At 36.4% G+C, this 17,889-nt stretch overlaps 1 protein-coding gene across 1 annotated transcript in view; it reads right to left on the bottom strand.

Annotated features, from left to right (window-relative positions):
• The window catches only part of PLOD2 (procollagen-lysine,2-oxoglutarate 5-dioxygenase 2), a 65,320-nt gene that overhangs the window by 1,266 nt on the left and 46,165 nt on the right, over positions 1-17,889 (bottom strand). Inside the window, exons 9-19 of the mRNA XM_017833821.1 lie at positions 17,139-17,264; positions 15,477-15,598; positions 8,146-8,250; positions 7,757-7,882; positions 6,496-6,637; positions 5,229-5,291; positions 3,773-3,886; positions 3,323-3,388; positions 2,715-2,819; positions 676-822; positions 317-442 (exon numbers count right to left, since the gene is read on the bottom strand). Of these exons, the coding sequence (XP_017689310.1) occupies positions 317-442; positions 676-822; positions 2,715-2,819; positions 3,323-3,388; positions 3,773-3,886; positions 5,229-5,291; positions 6,496-6,637; positions 7,757-7,882; positions 8,146-8,250; positions 15,477-15,598; positions 17,139-17,264 (1,242 nt within the window). The remainder of the gene's footprint in view (positions 1-316; positions 443-675; positions 823-2,714; positions 2,820-3,322; positions 3,389-3,772; positions 3,887-5,228; positions 5,292-6,495; positions 6,638-7,756; positions 7,883-8,145; positions 8,251-15,476; positions 15,599-17,138; positions 17,265-17,889) is intronic.

The raw sequence follows: 17,889 nt of genomic DNA, 5'->3' as shown, positions 1-17,889 counted from the left end.
AAGTAAGATCATTTTTATATATCCATGACTTCAAATATTTTACTATTATTAACAGGCTGTTAATTTTTTTTCTTTTTCTATCCCAAGGTTATTTAAATGACACCATCTTTAGAGCATTACACAACACACATGCATCTGCAATCAAAGACTTCCCCTTGCTTTGCTTTAGTGTTTGCTGGATAACAACTCATTCAAGCAGCAACTCTGACAAACATCTTCAATAACTTTACTGTAAATTATACAATTTGGGCTCTAGTTTGAAAATAACATTGGGCACTCAAAGGACATTTTTTAAGTTGGTAAGTTGTCAACTCACTTGAAAGTCCTCTCCTACTTTGTTGAGAGCGATGTTGATTGTGAACGTGGAGGAATCATGATGAGGTCTGAGTGACCGTTGTCTGTCAGGGCTGTATTTCACAACAAAATTCAGTAAAGCATACCCCTGAAATAAAACATACAGTCAGACTTCAAGTTGTGAACTGCCAAGTCACATAGAGGACACTTGGGATTTTTTCAAGTTTAGTTAAAACAAACAAACAAACAAACAACATTTGTTTATAACTACTGCTATGCCACGTATAAACTCCCCAACAAAATCAAATAGGATAATTCGATAAAATTCTTAAATTTAGTCATGCCATGGAGTAATTATCTGCAAAAGTTTTAATCCCATACCTTGGTATAATAGCCAGCAAACACTTTCAGCGTTACTGGTGCAATGAACTCCCTTATGAAATGCAGCCATTCATTATCCAGTCCGATTTGCTTCATATGAATATCATCAGTTGGGACATTTTCATAACCTCCAGAAATACGGCTGTCCTAATGAAAACACCACAAACAGCCATGAAATATGAACTTGAAATGTTTCTGGCATTTCTACAAATATTTATTTGAAATCTACAGAATCACAGAACTGCAACAAAGCAATACTTCAGTGAGCATATGTGAGCTTGCTGTATAGCAAATTCCACAGCTAACTGTCATAGAAAAATCCTGAGATATTAATTAGCAAAAGCTGGAAGTTTTTTAAAGGATGAGTAAATATTTGGATGTGTTGCCTGTAAGTAAGAGGGCTTCTTGGGGTAATGGTTTTATTTATTGAGTTGCAGATGGAATTGAAGTTGTATCAGATTAAGAGAGTACAGGCCTCGACATGGCAAAAAACATTGAAATAATTTGAAGATGAAAGTATGGTAAAATCCTTTCTGGAGGCTCCTACCTTCAGTAAAATTGTGACTACAATTATTCTCATTTCCATGGTACCATATTTGTGAATTACACAAATAAAATCCTCTGATTTTAGTGGTAGTTAATAAATACCTTGAAATTTCTGAAAACACGGACACAATACCTCAGAACATCCCCCTTACGGGGATGAATTTGACAAATTAGTACTTAGGTGGTAAATTAGCAAAACTTGTGGAACAGTTATCAACAGCTATCCAAAAATCAGCCTTGGGTAACTGTCAGGTAACTACTACAGAAACTGCACTACTGTTAGTGTCTAATTTGCTAATTCAAAGCTTGCATTGGGTTTACGAGCCAGTTTTGGTAGTGGGGGGGGCTACAGGGGTGGCCTTTGTCAGAAACTGCTGGAAGCTTCCCTTACATCTGAGAGGGCCAATGTCAGCTGCCTCCAAGACAGACCCACAGCAGGTCAAGGACAAGCCCAATGGTGTCAGAGACAGCACCTCTGTGATGGCCACGTCTTTAAGAAAGGGGGAAAAAAAAACTAGTGCAACAGAAATTGCAGCTGGAGAAGGGAGTGAGAATATGTGAGAGAAACAGCCCTACAGACAGCAGGGTCAGTGCAGAAGGAGGGGGAGGAGGTGCTCCAGGCGCTGGAGCAGAGATTTCCCTGCAGCCTGTGGTGCAGACCATGGTGAGGCAGCTGTGCCTGTGTAGCCCACAGAGGTCCAAGGTGGAGCAGAGATCCACCTGCAGCCCCTGGAGGACCCCACGTCAGATCAGGTGGATGCCCAAGGAAAGCTTTGACCCCGTGGGAAGCCTGAGCTGGAGCAGGGTTCTAGCAGGATCAGTGATGCTACAGGGATCCCACACTGGAGCAGACTGTTCCTGAAGTGCTGCACCCCATGGAAAGGACCCACACTGGAGCAGAGGAAGTGTGCAAGTCCTCCCCCTGAGGAGGAAGGAGTGGCAGGAGACAATGTGTGATGATCACAATCTTCCATTTTCCCATCCACATGAGTTGCTGAGGAGGAGGAGGTAGAGAAAATGAGGACTAAATTTAAGCCTGAGAGGGAGGAGTGGGGAGAAGGTGTTTTTAAGATGTGGTTTCATCGCTCATCATATTATCAATCAAATCAGAGTAGGAAGGAAACTAATCTCCTGAAGTTGAGTGTGTTCTGCCTGTGATGGCAGTTGATGAGTGATCTCTCCCTGTCCTTAACTCATGAGCCTTTTGCTGTATTTTCTCTCCCCTGTTCAGCTGAGGAGGGCAGTGATAGAGTGGCTTTGGTGGATGCCTGGTGTCCAGCCAGGGTCAACCCACCACTGGGTTAATTGAAGAATGCCTCTAAATCTACTGAACAAGAAGCTATGTGCTAGACAAAACTAAGCATTTTACACCACAAAGCAGAGGTTTCAGGTCATTGGCAATTGTTGGGATATTTTTTGTTGCAGTACACTGTGACTCACTATTGTAAAGGTACTCACCCATTAAGGTCATGTTTATATAGGCTGACACTTACCTGGTGTTTTCCACCAGACCATTGTCCAAAATGTTCCATTTCTTCTACCAGTTCGTCACAGGCAGCGTCAGAAAATATGGGAAACCAAAAGACATCTGGACATGGCTATAAACAAAATAAAATTTAAAAACTTGATCCCCAAGTACATTCTCACAAAAGCAGAAAGTACGAGCTACCTTGTAAGCCATGACCCAGCATTAACAGGTGTGTCAGTGTACCCACACATTCTGTGCCTTATGGTTCTAAATAACAACCCTGATCTTCTGCATTACAAGCTATTATGAGGAACAGTTTAAAACTTAACATTGTTTTAAACACAAAACCAATTTATCACAGCTTCTTAAGAAGGCAAAGTTCATTAAGTCACTGTCCCTAATTGTCACAGAATTCATCATTCAACACAAGGGCTCTGTCCAGATCAGCTGCATGAAAGCAAGAAGCCTGGATCAAATGGACCGTCATGCCAAACATTCAGTTCTGATCCAAAACATAAAAAAAAAAATTTCAATCATAGACTAAAAGAGCATTTGTGTGGAAACAGTTACTGTATGCCAATAACTGACCAGTTAGTCAGTTCCACAAATTTTTAGAAAACTACTTATACCCACCTGTTCTACTATATTATCAGTGAAGATCTTTGAGTAGTTTGGATTTATATAAGTCTCCTTCCAGTCCTAAAAAAAACCATGATTTTAAAACATTACAACAAAACAAATAAATTTAAGTGACAAAAAATCTATTAATTTGCTCTATCGAAAGCATTGAAACAATTAAACAATTTCTTATACCCATAAAAAAATTGGTTCTTATGTCAAAACTCATGAAACCTGTTACATCAGGGCCATATCTCCAACTCCTTACTCTCATCATCAGTTAGCTTATTGCTATATTGTTTGCTTAGATGGGTTAGAGAGAACACCTTTCAGTACATAATCAATATTATGCATAGCAGACAAATGTTCTCCATGTAAAGTCCTTAAAACCTAAGCCCTTTATAATATATAAACTTTACTTTTTTCTTAATAAAATAACTCTTCCATCAATAATTAGATGCATACCACAGGATTTTCAAATATCTGCCAGAGGTCATTGTTGTAGTGGGAAGTATTGTAATTGGCTGTAGAAAGAAGTCTTCCAAATTCATGTCTGTTGGTAATGTACATGAAAACACCCTATACCAAGTAGAGAAAGCATCATTAGCAAAACTGTCCATCTGAGCAAATACCAAGTTTTAAAAAGGTCTGTTTATGACTGCACTTCCATAAAATATATCACACACTTGGACACACATTATTATACATGTGCTGATCATTTAGCATCCTAATTTTCAAACGTTTGACTCCAATCACCAGCTACTGTTCATAATATTTTCTTTACAAGCATTTGGTTGTATTATTTTCTAAACACGTTAAACTGAAACATATATTGTTGAGAACATAAAACCATGTACAGTTATAGAAAGGAAAAAACAGAGAAGCAACTGGTTGATTTGTTTCCCAGAAAACCTAAGCAGACACACTGGAAGCATCTTTTCTCAAACTGAAAATGCTCACACATGAAAACCAACATCTAGGGTTTAGTTTCCAATTAAAAACTGAAAGAATAAGCTAACAATCACAGGGCTCTTGAAAGTCAGAACAAGAAACTTATTTCAGAGTATTCACTACGTAATCCGTCTGGTGAATTGGCCTGAAATAAAAAGATATTGGCAAATACAGCATACAACAATATTCAGATCAGCATACAAAATAGCTGAGCACTCTGAAGTCTGGTCATGTAATTATGTGCAAGATATGAAGTGTGGTAAGATACAGCTTTATTATCAAGCTATTAACAGAAGATATTAAGAGAACTCTCTTGATTAGAAATAGTAGTAGAAAATAGTATTTTTAAAAAGAAACTTAGGTTCTGTGGGACTTTTTTAGTTTACAGTTTTTCAGACTAAAACTTCATTTCTGAAATGTTTGTGACTTTTGGATTTGCAGCGGATAAAGACAACATCATTTGGGCATTTTGGTACTTCTGTCTAAGTTTTTGTCTGAAAAAGAGTTAAACTGTTAGAAAGATAATGATTATGTTAAACATGCCCAGAATCATTGGGCGCTTACCAAATCATGAAATAGCTGCAGCAAGGAGAATAAGGAGGGCCTGGGTCAAGAAATACAGCTTAAACTGACATTGTGGTCACTGAGGGGGCCTGGCAGACCTGGGTGATTAGAGCTTTACTCCTTCCTAAGACTGCTGAATCAATTTTAGCTACAAAGGCACAGTGTCAGCATACCTTGATCTCGGAAGCACTAAGAAACCTCCCTGGGGAAACAATGAGCCTCTCTAAGATACTTTGAGCTGGTCATGAAGAACCTGTCCCTGGCAAAAACTTGAACCTCAGAAGACTGAAGAGAAAGCTAGAGCAGTATTTCATTAGAGTGAGTGGACAGAAGAGAAGTTATCTTCCTGTGGTAGAATAATACTGCATGTAATAATAACTCATCAATAAAAAAAATAAAGCAAAACCTTTGGGGGTCTGAGCATATGGAATGTTTCCGAAGAAGGGGAGTCTTTTTCCCTTTGTAAAGTCTAAAATGAAGGAGAATCATCACATCAGTTTTCTGATACATAATCTCTCTTTTTCTGACTACGAATAGGTTTCCACAGTTACATCAGGTAAATAGCAGCCTTTGCTTTATAGCTGATATGCCTTTACAGACAACATGCATCTCCAAGCAAAGCTCTTAATACACATGTCCAAGCTGTTTCCACCAGCCCCTTCTTATCTGCTGCCAATACAAAAACAAGCACATACCAAACCATCCTACAGCCCAGACTGAGAAGGGGGAAAAGAGAAAGCAATTTTCTGAGGAGCCAGTCAGATTAGTTTAATGAGCACATGGAAAGCACAAGTTGGCAATAACTGATGCTGAGAAGGTTTGGACACAACAGGATTGGACAGGAACGTTCTGAGGAATCAGTACAAACAAAGGAGATCATGCCTTGTTATGAGGGAATAAAAAAATCAATACTTGCCAACTTTTCTTGTTCAATTCAGCAAAATTATTTTTCAATGCTATAGTGTCTGGAAATAGGTCTGGTTTAGGTCTTATTTGTTTCTGTGCTGAAACTAGTGTAAATATCAGTAGAAATGTGGATTTACATATTCATAACTTTACAGTACAAATACATTTTCTCTCAGTACTTACAGCTTAATGCAAGTAACACATTTCTGATACAGTTTTTATCTATCTAGAAAACTTAATGAGTAATTCACGCTCCTTAAGAAGATTCCAACCATTTGATAAATGATTTAGGCTTCTCATATAACACAGCTCACCATTATTTTAAATATATACCTACTTAGATTAAAAAATTGCAAAATATTCCAACTTAGTCTGCTACAAGTTCCACACTGTATAAAAATGTGCATAAAAGAGGTGGTCCAAATGCATTGGTAAGTTTTAAATAAAACACAGCAGAGAAGTTGAGCCCTCTTTCATCTGTTGAGGTTGCGCCAATGAGAAAGGTATTTTAACCTCAATAGAAATTTCCAGGGAATTTAACTAGAAACCATCATGCAGTCAGTGCACCAGTGCACCGGCTTTGCAAAAACCTCTGTTCTCAACAATTTTAAGAAATAAACCTAGTGTTCTATCTCACAAAAATTGGCCAGTACTTTAAATTAGAATTAAAATATAATATCCAAGATCAATCAAGTAAAGCAGCAAAGTATAGCAGGACACAAAGACATGAGTGTATTTGAAAGCAAGCTGTTATAGATACACCTTACCATTTCCCTGGCATTCCTGCAGAGTGCCATATCAGGATCCAACTTATCACGCATGAAGTAGTTCTTTTCTTTCATCTCTGATCTGAGAGTTTGTCCCTTAATTAAGTATATATTAGCCATGTAAGGGATATTCCATACTCCTCTGTTGAAAAAAAACCAAAAACAAACCCAACACATACAAATAGTTTAAAGCTATGAAAACTAATTTGTTGCCTATTCTATTAAATCAGGATCTCTATATCTGCTGACAAGAGTAAGCAATTTGGAAGAAGAAGCTGAAAGGTTCCCAAGACATTTGAAAAACTACATCTGGACATCTCAAACATAGGCGTAGGCAGTAATTCAATTTTTATGAAGTATTGTTATAAAAATATAGAGAGGTCAAATTCTCTATGGAGTTTTAACTAGAAATTTACTTCATATTTCTATAGTTAAAGCAATCAGTCAAACTCTCTTAAAATATTATTCTACACTGCCAGATGGAAAAAGTAATTCCAAAACAGATTTTTAAATGAGTTTAAAGACTTCACTGAGACTTCACACAGCTGGTCTGACCTCCTCACACAAATACCCATGGACCACAGCAGGCTGTGTATTTATGTGAGTTGGGCCAATATCAACACAAAAGCATTGCTTTCAGAATGCTCACTCTGCAGATTTCCTCCCTCTCAGCACCACGAGTACATCTTTCAGTACAACTGAAAACAAGCAGTCAATCTGTTTCTGACCTTTCTGTTCTTCCACAGCAATGAAAAGGCATCACCACATGGGAAAGTCAAGCTTGGAACAACTTACATCACGTTCATTAGGGGAAGGATAAACCCAAAAGTTTATCCTTGAGAAAAGTATTGCTGAAGAGCTCCTTAAGATATATCTGACAACATATGCAGGATAAAAAACATAATGAAATTACAGTTGTCCCACTGGTTAAGCATTTGTCCCAAAGAGATGACAAAGTCATTTGATGAATGCAACAATCGTTCCTTTTGTCTGAGGTTCCAGGAACAAGGTTTTGGGGTTGCTATTTGTTTGTCCTGCCTTTTCCTGTATTATGCACTGCTAGAGTAATCAGGCACAAACAGACCAGTGCTAGTAATGAATGGGAAGTAACAAGCTTATTTCTATGAAATTGAAAATGCAAAACAATATAACTAACCTAAGGTCTTCAGGAATTTTACTATACTCTTACATTTTCATGCAATACGTTGTTAATAAGCATATTGGGTGCCTTGACTTTAACAATTAGCTTACAACTACTTACACTCTGTTCCCTTGGACAATATCGACATAATCTTCTGATCGGGCATAGTAGCCATCTGGGCTCAAAGCACCCCAGAAATTGGACCAAAGCTTCCCGTGACGAGTTACGAGCGGAGCAATTATCTTTCTGTGAAATGACATATTTGAATAAGAAAATATCAAACTCTGAAGCATTTGAAATTCACATCAGGAATTGCTGCTTGACAGGTACAAAATGCTTTGTGAATTGTTGGTCTCCAAGCCTGTTATGAAATATGGCAGTGAAATACCACAGGTAAACAAAGAGGATCTAACTCTATGAGAACAGAGGGGATCTTATTTTCTCTGGATGGGCCCCAGAGAATCCTTTCAACCTAAAGGAAATTCTACAAAATAAGAGATATACTACACCTGTTCTGTTCTATCAGTATTCTTAAAGTTTTTGGGTTTGTCAGCACAACATCTGCATCTATGTTTAAGTAATATTCACATGCTTTATCCTGGCGACAAAGGTCCCTAAAAAGACAAAAAAAGAATTATTAACTCCCATATGTCCAGGAAAAAAAAATCACAAACAATAAAACAAACAAACAGATAAAAAACCCCAAACCACAACTAAGTACTCTACTAATTCATTGCATTAAAAGTCCTCTGCAGCACAGTATTGTAAAGAAAGGTGTGTTTGGATTACAGTAGAGTGATTAACTAAAAGAAAATTTAAATACATGGATCAGATGCCTTATATTTTTCTTTTAATAAACTAAGTGACCTCTAACCTTTACCAAGTTCAGTAATACCTACTATACAGTTTCCTAATGGAAAATAAGGTGGGAGAATCATGCCACTAATTTATATAGCTGGATATCGGTACAGTCACTTCATAGTGAAATAGTGAAGTAAGAGTAAGCTCCTCTAGCAAGACTCCATGTGGTTGTAATATTATCTTTGGAAAAAGATTCCACGGATGTGATCTGATGATCTGAATAGTAATTGAAACCTTATGGAAGGTGTAAGACAAAAAGTATAAAGAAATATACATTTAAAGACCTTTTCTTTGTCTTTTTTGTGACTTACAAGAACAACAGGGTTGGTAAAGAGAAATATAGACAAACTGCACAGGCAGTGAATGGAAATTAGAAAAAGTAATTGAATTTGTCCACACACTATTTCTGTGTTACCATTTTGATCTCAGAAGAATAAACTATCTGTGCAGATTCCCAGGCCTTCAAGAGAAAGCTGCCACCAAGCAAAAAACACATTCTACTGTAAAAATAAAGGATACACGGACCACGTTTGTGTGTTTCTGTCAGGGTGCACTTGCTAGGCTATACCTGCTAGAGTGAATTTAGCTTTCCTATGCCATCAGAACAGCAGGAGATTACAGCAAATCAAATATACTTTTAGAGGAAGTGCAACAATTTCCTCAAGTCAATACTACAGCAGTAGCTTCCTATCATGCAGGTGGTGGCATTGATTTTGTGTATTTTTTCCCTATTTTAATTCCATCGTAACAGCTTGAAACACTAAAATTATTTTACTTTCTTGTTTTAAAACATCTATAAATACTGATTTAGTTTAAGTTCCACTTGATTTGATTGATTGTGACTGTTTTCTGCAAAGGAAAAGATCTCTGTCACTTCAGAAGATCTTATAAACACTGGATGTGACAGGTTACATACAAGTCAAGAAAACGGCTGGCATGGCTTCCTGCCTACTTTTCTTCCCTTCCACTACCTAGCACTAAATGTTCCATAAGAACTACTACTTATCAACATCTTATAGGTCTTTTTGTTCAAACTTTCTTCTGCACAAAGGACTGAAGAGGTGTAACTTGGTTGGAATCATAAAAGGTACAGCTTTTTTATTCCATAAATTTAAGACATTCTTCCTCTTCGAGTCTGATCACTAAAGATGTGATAATTGATCTGAGATAAATTTTTAAGATACTCAAATATCAGAAGTGGTCTCCCCACTACTACTAAGATCACTGTGTTTGGACAACACCCTCAGTTTAAATCTTTGGTCTGTCCTTTGAGGCAAAACTAGAGACTTTCTTCTATCTTATGCATATATTTTTATGACAGAAATTCCTTAATCAGCACTTTCACACATAATTGCCCCAGCTGAAACTACCAGGTTTTATTTTGGCCATAACATGGTCCTACAATTCAGTCTTTATGACATTTTCCATTACTAATCTATTCTGTTCAAAGCTTTATAACTACTGAATGCAATTCACATGTAGCTTTATCATTAGCTTAATTACAATTACTAATAGTAACCTGACTTTTATATTGCACTTGGCATTGGATGTTAATTTTCTTCCAAAAACATTCAGCTCCTTTGTCATTATTCTAATGAGGAAAATAAACCCAAGAGACCAACAGACTTGATGCCAGTCCAGGGTTCCAGCCACAACACTGGCCAGCACGTCCCCAAAAAGCAGGTGAACTGTTTGCTGCTAAGAAAAATATGAGTGAAATTAATGTTTTTAATTACAAACATGTGATAAAGTGGAACAGCTTTATAGTTAGTTGTAGATAAACATAACTGGAAAATTAATTGCATAATAGCGAAATGAAATGTCCTTCAACTTTTGCCTTCTTATGTTTTGCGTCCCCATTCCCTTCAAATCCAGAACCAGAGAATTCTATTACAATTGGTCCCATGTGCTTAGTGTTAGAAATCCTCCTGTTCTTCATTCACACAGTCATCCAAACCACAGAATACTAAAAAGCTTTGGTCTAAGTCACATTCATTCATTCAGTAATCTACTGAAAACTCCTTGAAAGCATTACTGTCTTAAATAGTCCAAAAATGTCAAAGTTACCATTCTGACTAATTTTTTCCTCCTTTTTCTTTCTCTACAATGTTGAAGACTGGATCACCAAATGGTAAAACTTATTCTTCACATTTGATATGATGACTTGTATCTGAAAATGCTAGGAGAATTATGCTTTAAAACACCAAGCTTTGCCATTTGGTGACCCTTTGTGCTTTAAGATCACTAACAAAAATCTCCCTAAAACACTACAGGTTTCACATAGAGATAGAAAGACAGTGATAAAAGTTTCAGTCAACATTAATAAAGCACACATACTCTCAAGAAATTCATGCATCTTCTCTTTAGGCTTTCAGTGCTGCCAAGTAGCTTTCTCAAGGAGATAAATGTAATCCTGAATATTCTCATGTTTTAAAGTATTACATTCTTACAGTATATGTTAATCTCTCCAGATGCAGAAATTCCAGATCACATGTAAAACTATTTGTCATGTATATCCAGGTCACTGCAAGGAACAAGTGGAAAGTGCTTTCTAGCAATGCTCTTATGTATTGTAATATACTTTCTTACCTAAATGCAATGGCTAAAACCTTCAAACTACTTGCTTTACACTCCACCTGCTCTAAACCAAGACCAAATGTTGAAAAGAAAGCTGTATTCTTGTACATAGAGTAATTTCAGTGTAGTGATTAACAAAAATTCAGAAGGTGGCCAAGATTTTTTTGTTGGAAGTGTAAAATGAAGCTCAGCAGATCAGTTTGAAGTATTTTGCAATCAGAGTGATGTTTGACTTCGTTTACAAACCACAAACCCATCTGGAACAGTGACCTCATCTGAAAATGGGAAAGTGTCACTGCTCTCTTCCTCATACTTTCCACTGAGATATTCCAAAGAATTAGCTGTTTATAAGAGTTAGACATATTGTCTACCCAATTTCTTTGCCATTGAGCCACCTTCTTTTTTGACATAGTTTGAACTTGCAATTAATCAAGTTACTGTTTTTACAGCCCTCAGTTTGAAAATACAATTCCAAATGTGGACTGCAAGCCCAAAGTGAGAAGCACTTAAACCATCTGACAGATCTCTGAAAGAAAAGGTGTTCCAGATATAAGACTTCAACACGCACCGAAAGACAGGGTGTCATCACCTGCCATTTAGAGTTACATTTTGCATCTCTCCAGGCAGCCACGATAGCATAAAGAAACTCTTATCAACCATCACTAAAAACAAACAAATGTAGCCAGAAAACATCACTAATGTTTAGTTTTGCCTCTCATGTTTAAGTATTGTTACCACAGTCCACCACACCTGGAAGCTACTGAAATCAGGAACAGGTGGAAAAGTTGTTTTTCTGCAACACTCAAAATTCAAAATGCTGACGTGTTTTGGAGAAGCAGCTCCAGAAAATCCAAGTCTCTAATGGAAAACACATGACATCTAGGAGAAAAAGATTTAATCCCCCCTGCTCTTACTTCAACCACAGCCAAGACACTTGCCCTACTCAAAGGGCTGAAAGAGGGTCCTCCTGTGTCCATGCCATTGTTTATCAACACCAAATGGGAGCTCGGAGACAATGATTTAATATCCTCCTTCAAGAAACACACAGGAAATCCCAAATTTAGCTCAAAATTCAACGGTGTTGTCAACAAACTCTAACTGATTCTGATCCACTCTTCCTGAAACTTTGGAAAGCTTTCAGTGTAAACTTTCATTAAAATGTGCACTTTACCACTAAAAGTTGAGGTAAAAGAAATTTTTTTTAAAAGTTAAGGAAAAACTGCATGCAGTTCTGTTATTAATGTTTTTGAGGGAGGAGAAAAAAAAGAATCAACCCCCCCAAAAAAAACCCTGAAGACTAAGTACTGGCGGAAAAAATATCATGCAAAATAAAAAGCTTTTTATAAATAAAGCCTCAGAAATGCATGAGAAAAATTCCCATATTTCCTTTCTGTTATTGCTTGAACATATTTAATTACTATTTTATGTTTTCTGACATAACAAATTCTGTAACAGCTGGCTGAAATCTCATCTGCAACCAAGGCAAAAATCACAGATTTTTTTCTTAAAAAAAAAAAGAAAAAACTGTAAGAACTATACCTTATAGACAAAGGCTAAAAAAAAAAAAAAAAAAAAGAAAGAAAGACACGGAAATCAAGTGATGTACATTCAGGGAACATATTAAGAAAACGTGCAGCTGAACCTTCCTTCTCTTTATTCTACTTGGTTCTCTTTCCATTTTGATTCAGCCCACAACAAGGAAAGCTGTGCACTCCTGTTCCCCAGTATTGTTGAATTCTAACAAGTTTTTGCAGATTGCACAATTTTTGGTCCCTACTGAACTTTCACAAGCGCAGGAGAGGGCTTTCCATGTCAAGAAGAAGCAAGAAAGTGAATGATTCAATTATTCTTTATTATGTGAATGAGAAAATTAGATCAACTGCATTAAATACTCAAAGTATTCTGCTGAAAAACTAGTCCTTCAATGCTTAAGTTGCCCCTCTCTGTATTTATTGAATCCTGTTTTGCTTCTTCAAATAAATAGACTCTGTGTGAAATATGCAAGTGAGGAGAACAAATTAATTCTAAGTCTACCAGAAATTAACAGAGATACTAAAACCAGTTAATTTGGAAAAGGAGAGAAAGCAAGTGTTTAAGGCAGATGGAACAAAACTATCAGTCAATAATGCAGATAGAGGCAGGAGAAAATTAATCAGAAGACTAAATATATCAATCTCTGTAAATCAAAACAATAAACAACTTTGAAGAATTACTCTTTTCAAGTTATTCCCATTGCAGTATTAGTGAGAAATAAATGAGGTTATGATGCTCAAAGCCAGATGAAGGGTTGAAAAGCAAATAATTTATGAGAGTAACTGCCCTTGCCTTGAACATCCTGTACTTCCAAATTAGACTTTTTAAAGAAATGTAAAATGTGTTTGTTCCAGTGAAGTTGGTGAGGTTCACAAGGGCAGCCAAGCAGACCAGGTGTGCAAAGCAAGCAGCAGATTAACTGAATCTGCTTCAGACAAATTGAAAGGAGCCATGAATTATATCTACATTGTCCACATGAAAGATCCTAGTACTAATACTCAGTCTTTTCGGATGATTCAGTGTTTTGCCATTGTCTCATTCCACACACATTATACTTCATGTTTTCTCTATATACGATGTATCTCTTTAGGACAGACCCTTTATTAGAGGGGCCTTTCAAAACGGGAGCAACATGGGTCAAATTACATCCACACGGGGATAACACATCACATGATTACCTCTCCCTGCCTTTCAAACAGAATTTAAAATAATTTTGTGTAAATATTACAGAATCACAGAATCAACTCGGTTGGAAAAGACTAAACAAATAAAAGACCTCTGAGATCGTTGAGTTCAACTTAAATGGATAGCATTTTTATTTATTTAGCATGCTAAATATGCACTTAAATTACTATTTTTTTATCCATAGATCAATCAAAGACCATATATCAAAAGCTCTTTCACATAAGTAGGTATATTCTATCAAAAGACGACAGGTTTAAAGATCTTTGGGTGAGATTTAGTAACACTGAAGTTACACTGAAGATTCTCTTTTATGCTGTCTATATAGCAACAAAGAGGCAAAGGCAACTCCAGAATCTCCACCTCATATGTTACACATAACATACACTAAAAAGAGTTTGCAAACATGGCACATTTGCTTTAGAGACTATTAGAAATAAAGAAAAGAATTATTTATAAACAAGTGAATGGTTGCACAGACTAACACTGGACATCTGCGGCATTCCTAGAAAGGCAAGGGGAGAGGCTTGGATCTCAGCCACAGATCAGTTTCCAAGTGGCTTCAGCACAACAAAATGCCATTTAAACAACTTTCCAAGAACACCACAGAAACTCAAGACTAGACCTTCATTCTTTCAGTTGATGCTATGAACAGCCTGTGCTTTGCTCTTAAGTTCTGAACAGAAAATGGCCTTTTCAAACTAACTTCTCTGCTCATGGAAGATTTGGTAGAAGAGAGAGCGAAAGAACTATCAGAGAATGAAGGGGCCACCTGGGACTCTGATCTTGGTGGGATCCTGGTCTGTAAAACTCTATACTATGACTGATGTCCTGGAAGAGCCACGAGCAACTCTGTGATAGCAGCCAGTGCTGAAGCCAGTAAAGAAACCTTTGGACAGGGAGACCTGATGTGGGATACAAACTCCGAGGTTCAGATTTAGGCCTGGCAAGTGCCAGGTTTAAAAACTAAAGTTTTGGATACTCTAGTAAGAAGAAAAGAAAAAAAAAAAACCAACAACAACAACAACAACAACAAAAAAAAAAAGAAAAAAAAAGAAAAAAAAAGGCAAGACAAAGCATAAGACAAAGTCAGTTGCCTTTGCAAGTCTCGGTTTTGGTTTGTTTTTTTTCTTTTTTTCCCCAATGGAAGCAGAAGCTAGATCACTTAAAAAAATATTCCTGCCTCTTTGAACCACAGGAAGAAATATAATTCCATCACCTGTACACCCAGATCAAGCCTTAACGGTATATTTATTTAAATATAATGTCACTTGAGGAAAAGAGTAGGGACTAAAACAACCAAAGTGCAATTGTTAAAAACATATCCAATGCAACAGGTACTTCTATTGCATAAAAAGTTAGCTTAAAAATGTTTTGAATAAAAAAAAAATAAAACAAATACTATTGTTATGCATTGTCTATGCCTCCATCAGAAGATGAGGCTATTAGGTAGTCCAAAGCAGAAGGATGTTTTCACAATCACTAAAAGCTTCTTATATTAGACAAAACCATAAAACACTCAACAGTTCATATCTTATGTCTAGATCTTTTCTACCCAAAAAAGCTCCCACTTTCATATCTGAATATATAAAGTTGTTAATGGTTAAGATGCAAAATAACATACATGCAAAACTAAAACATGCTAGTGGTATGCATCAGTAGAACATATTTATAAATTACAACTTACATTCCCATGTTTCGGGCTTCTGCTTGACTCAGATTTTCTTCAGGTCCAACAATTTTTATATTTTTGATAATATTCTTGGCTTTTTCCCAGAATTTCTTGATATGCTTTTCATGGTAAACCTCCTGCAATCATGTTAACATTGTTTATAGCAGATGTAAAGTACACTGCTATGAAATCATAAACATAAGTGTCCAAGAACACATTGTATTCTTCCCGAAAGAAACAGATGCCAAACATTTAAAATAAAGTTCTTCTGTCCAAAATTTTAACAAAATAATCCAGAACATCAGCAATTTTAATCAAAGTTGTACAAGGATGCAAGACTCACAGATTGTTTATGCAATATTTTTCAGGAGATTTATGTTACAATCTTTAAAACCCATCCTACAACCTCACGCAGGAGTTTTTCATGCAACTCTAAATCCCTTTAGAGAGGGAGCTGCCACCTGTATCAAAGTGTGCAGGCACAGTCATTGTTTCTTTAAAATGCAGTCACACCGATTGTTTCTTTAATTTCTATCTACCCTACCTCTATTTACAAGAGCTCAGCTGCATTCACTGCTTCCAAACCAGTGTCTTCAGTGTAGCTTCTGCCTATTATGCCTGACTTTAGAATAATTAAAATATTGGGTAGGGGTTTTCCTCCCACTCTAATAAAAAGCTATTCAGTCTTTATATTCATTTCAAATACCATAATATGACTTCTGGCTGAAGCAACAAAATAGCCTACAATTCCTATGTGCATATCACATTTATACCTTTAACATCCCCTTAGGAAAGCACATTGAAGGCTTTAAAGATAAGCTCTACTTCTGTTACTTATCCCTTTCATGCTGTCATATCAACAGTAATGTACACACAGTGAGAAAGGGTACAATTAAGTTTTATTCCCATTTCTCTTCCAGCCCAGTTTCTTCCAAAAGAATCGTACACATTTGACACCTCGCTCACTAAAATCACAGAATCACAGAATGGTTTGGGTTGAACAGGACCTTAAGGATCATCTTCTTCCAACCCCACACCTTCCATTAGACCAGGCTGCTCAAAATAGCAAAACTTGACTGAAGGCCCTGGTGAAGGATCAGCAACACCAGATCATTAGGTAATTAGTAAAAAGTATTCGAAAGCAACTTCTCTGTAGTACCAATCAGACTATATCTGAACACATCAGTCTTTCCCATGGGTCCCAGCAGGAATGCCAAGAGAAACACAAATGCATTGGAGTATCAAGATGAAAAGCAAAACCTATGTCAATTATTAGATGACAATTATTAAGAACATTTGGCCAGTCCTGAAGTGGTCAGGCAGTTGGCCTAGATGATCGCTGTAGGTGCCTTCCAACTGGAACTATTCTATTTTTACTCTCTTCTCTTGTTTTACGTCAAGCAGTACCTTCCCCAGAAGCACACACTTCAAAATGCATTCTTTTTCATTACTAAATGAATCTAAGCAGTTTCTTTAAAAAGACTTCAGTAAGCCCTGCCACAATTTCATTTAATTTGTGCATTTTTCACAGTTCAGCATATTAAACTCTGAAAAATTATCTCTTCCTATGAATTTTAACTGTGTTCCTGTATAGAATCCATATACTCCCTCATGCACTTTAATTCATCACATAATTTCCAAAATTGAAGTTTTGCACAATAGCAACATCATACTTACATTATTATGAACGAAGATACTGAGTGCCTCCCGTGGGTAGTCCAGAGTCAACAGTCTGTCTAAAAATTTAGGTAGGAAAGGAGTTGGTTGTTCAATGAAAACACCAATTTTTACTCTTGGATATTCCTAAAAAAAATGATATTTTGACATAACCAATAAGATTTGCCTCCTTTCTAAGACTAGTTATATTAAAGAGCAACTAATGTCACGTTGTAGTAAATTTAGTCCACACAGCTTTCAAGCAATCAAAACCAACTAGCTCAAAAGTGCTATGTGCCCTGTTTATTTTCACTGGCTTCACAAAAAAGCAAAGATAATGGATTTAATATTGCTGGAAAATTCTGTGAATTCAATAACAAACTGGAAGCAGAAAATAATGTATTATTGTTTTTAAAATTCTTACTTTAAAAGAATACTAAAACACCAAAAGAAGCATTTAAGCATTTAATGCTTAAGCATTAAGCATTAATTAAGCATTTAATTAAGCATTTAGAATGGTACAGCAAACTCATTTTTTGAAAATAACACACATACATACATAAGTTACATTTACAAGAAAATATAAGGAAGACTAGATTTTAAAAATAGTTAAAGAATAAATACCACAAAATATTTTAGTCATTTGTACTTTAAGATGAAAACTGCAGTACCCTTCTATAAACGTATATGCACTATTCCTCCCTGATCATTTCAAGCGGGCTTTGCATTACTTCCCCACCCACTGATTTTAGGAAGATCTTTGATAATCTAA

Source organism: Lepidothrix coronata, unplaced genomic scaffold, assembly GCF_001604755.1.
Source record: "Lepidothrix coronata isolate B3197 unplaced genomic scaffold, Lepidothrix_coronata-1.0 Scaffold221, whole genome shotgun sequence".
In the NCBI taxonomy this organism is placed as follows: domain Eukaryota; kingdom Metazoa; phylum Chordata; class Aves; order Passeriformes; family Pipridae; genus Lepidothrix; species Lepidothrix coronata.
This window is presented reverse-complemented; position numbering and strand designations above follow the sequence as displayed.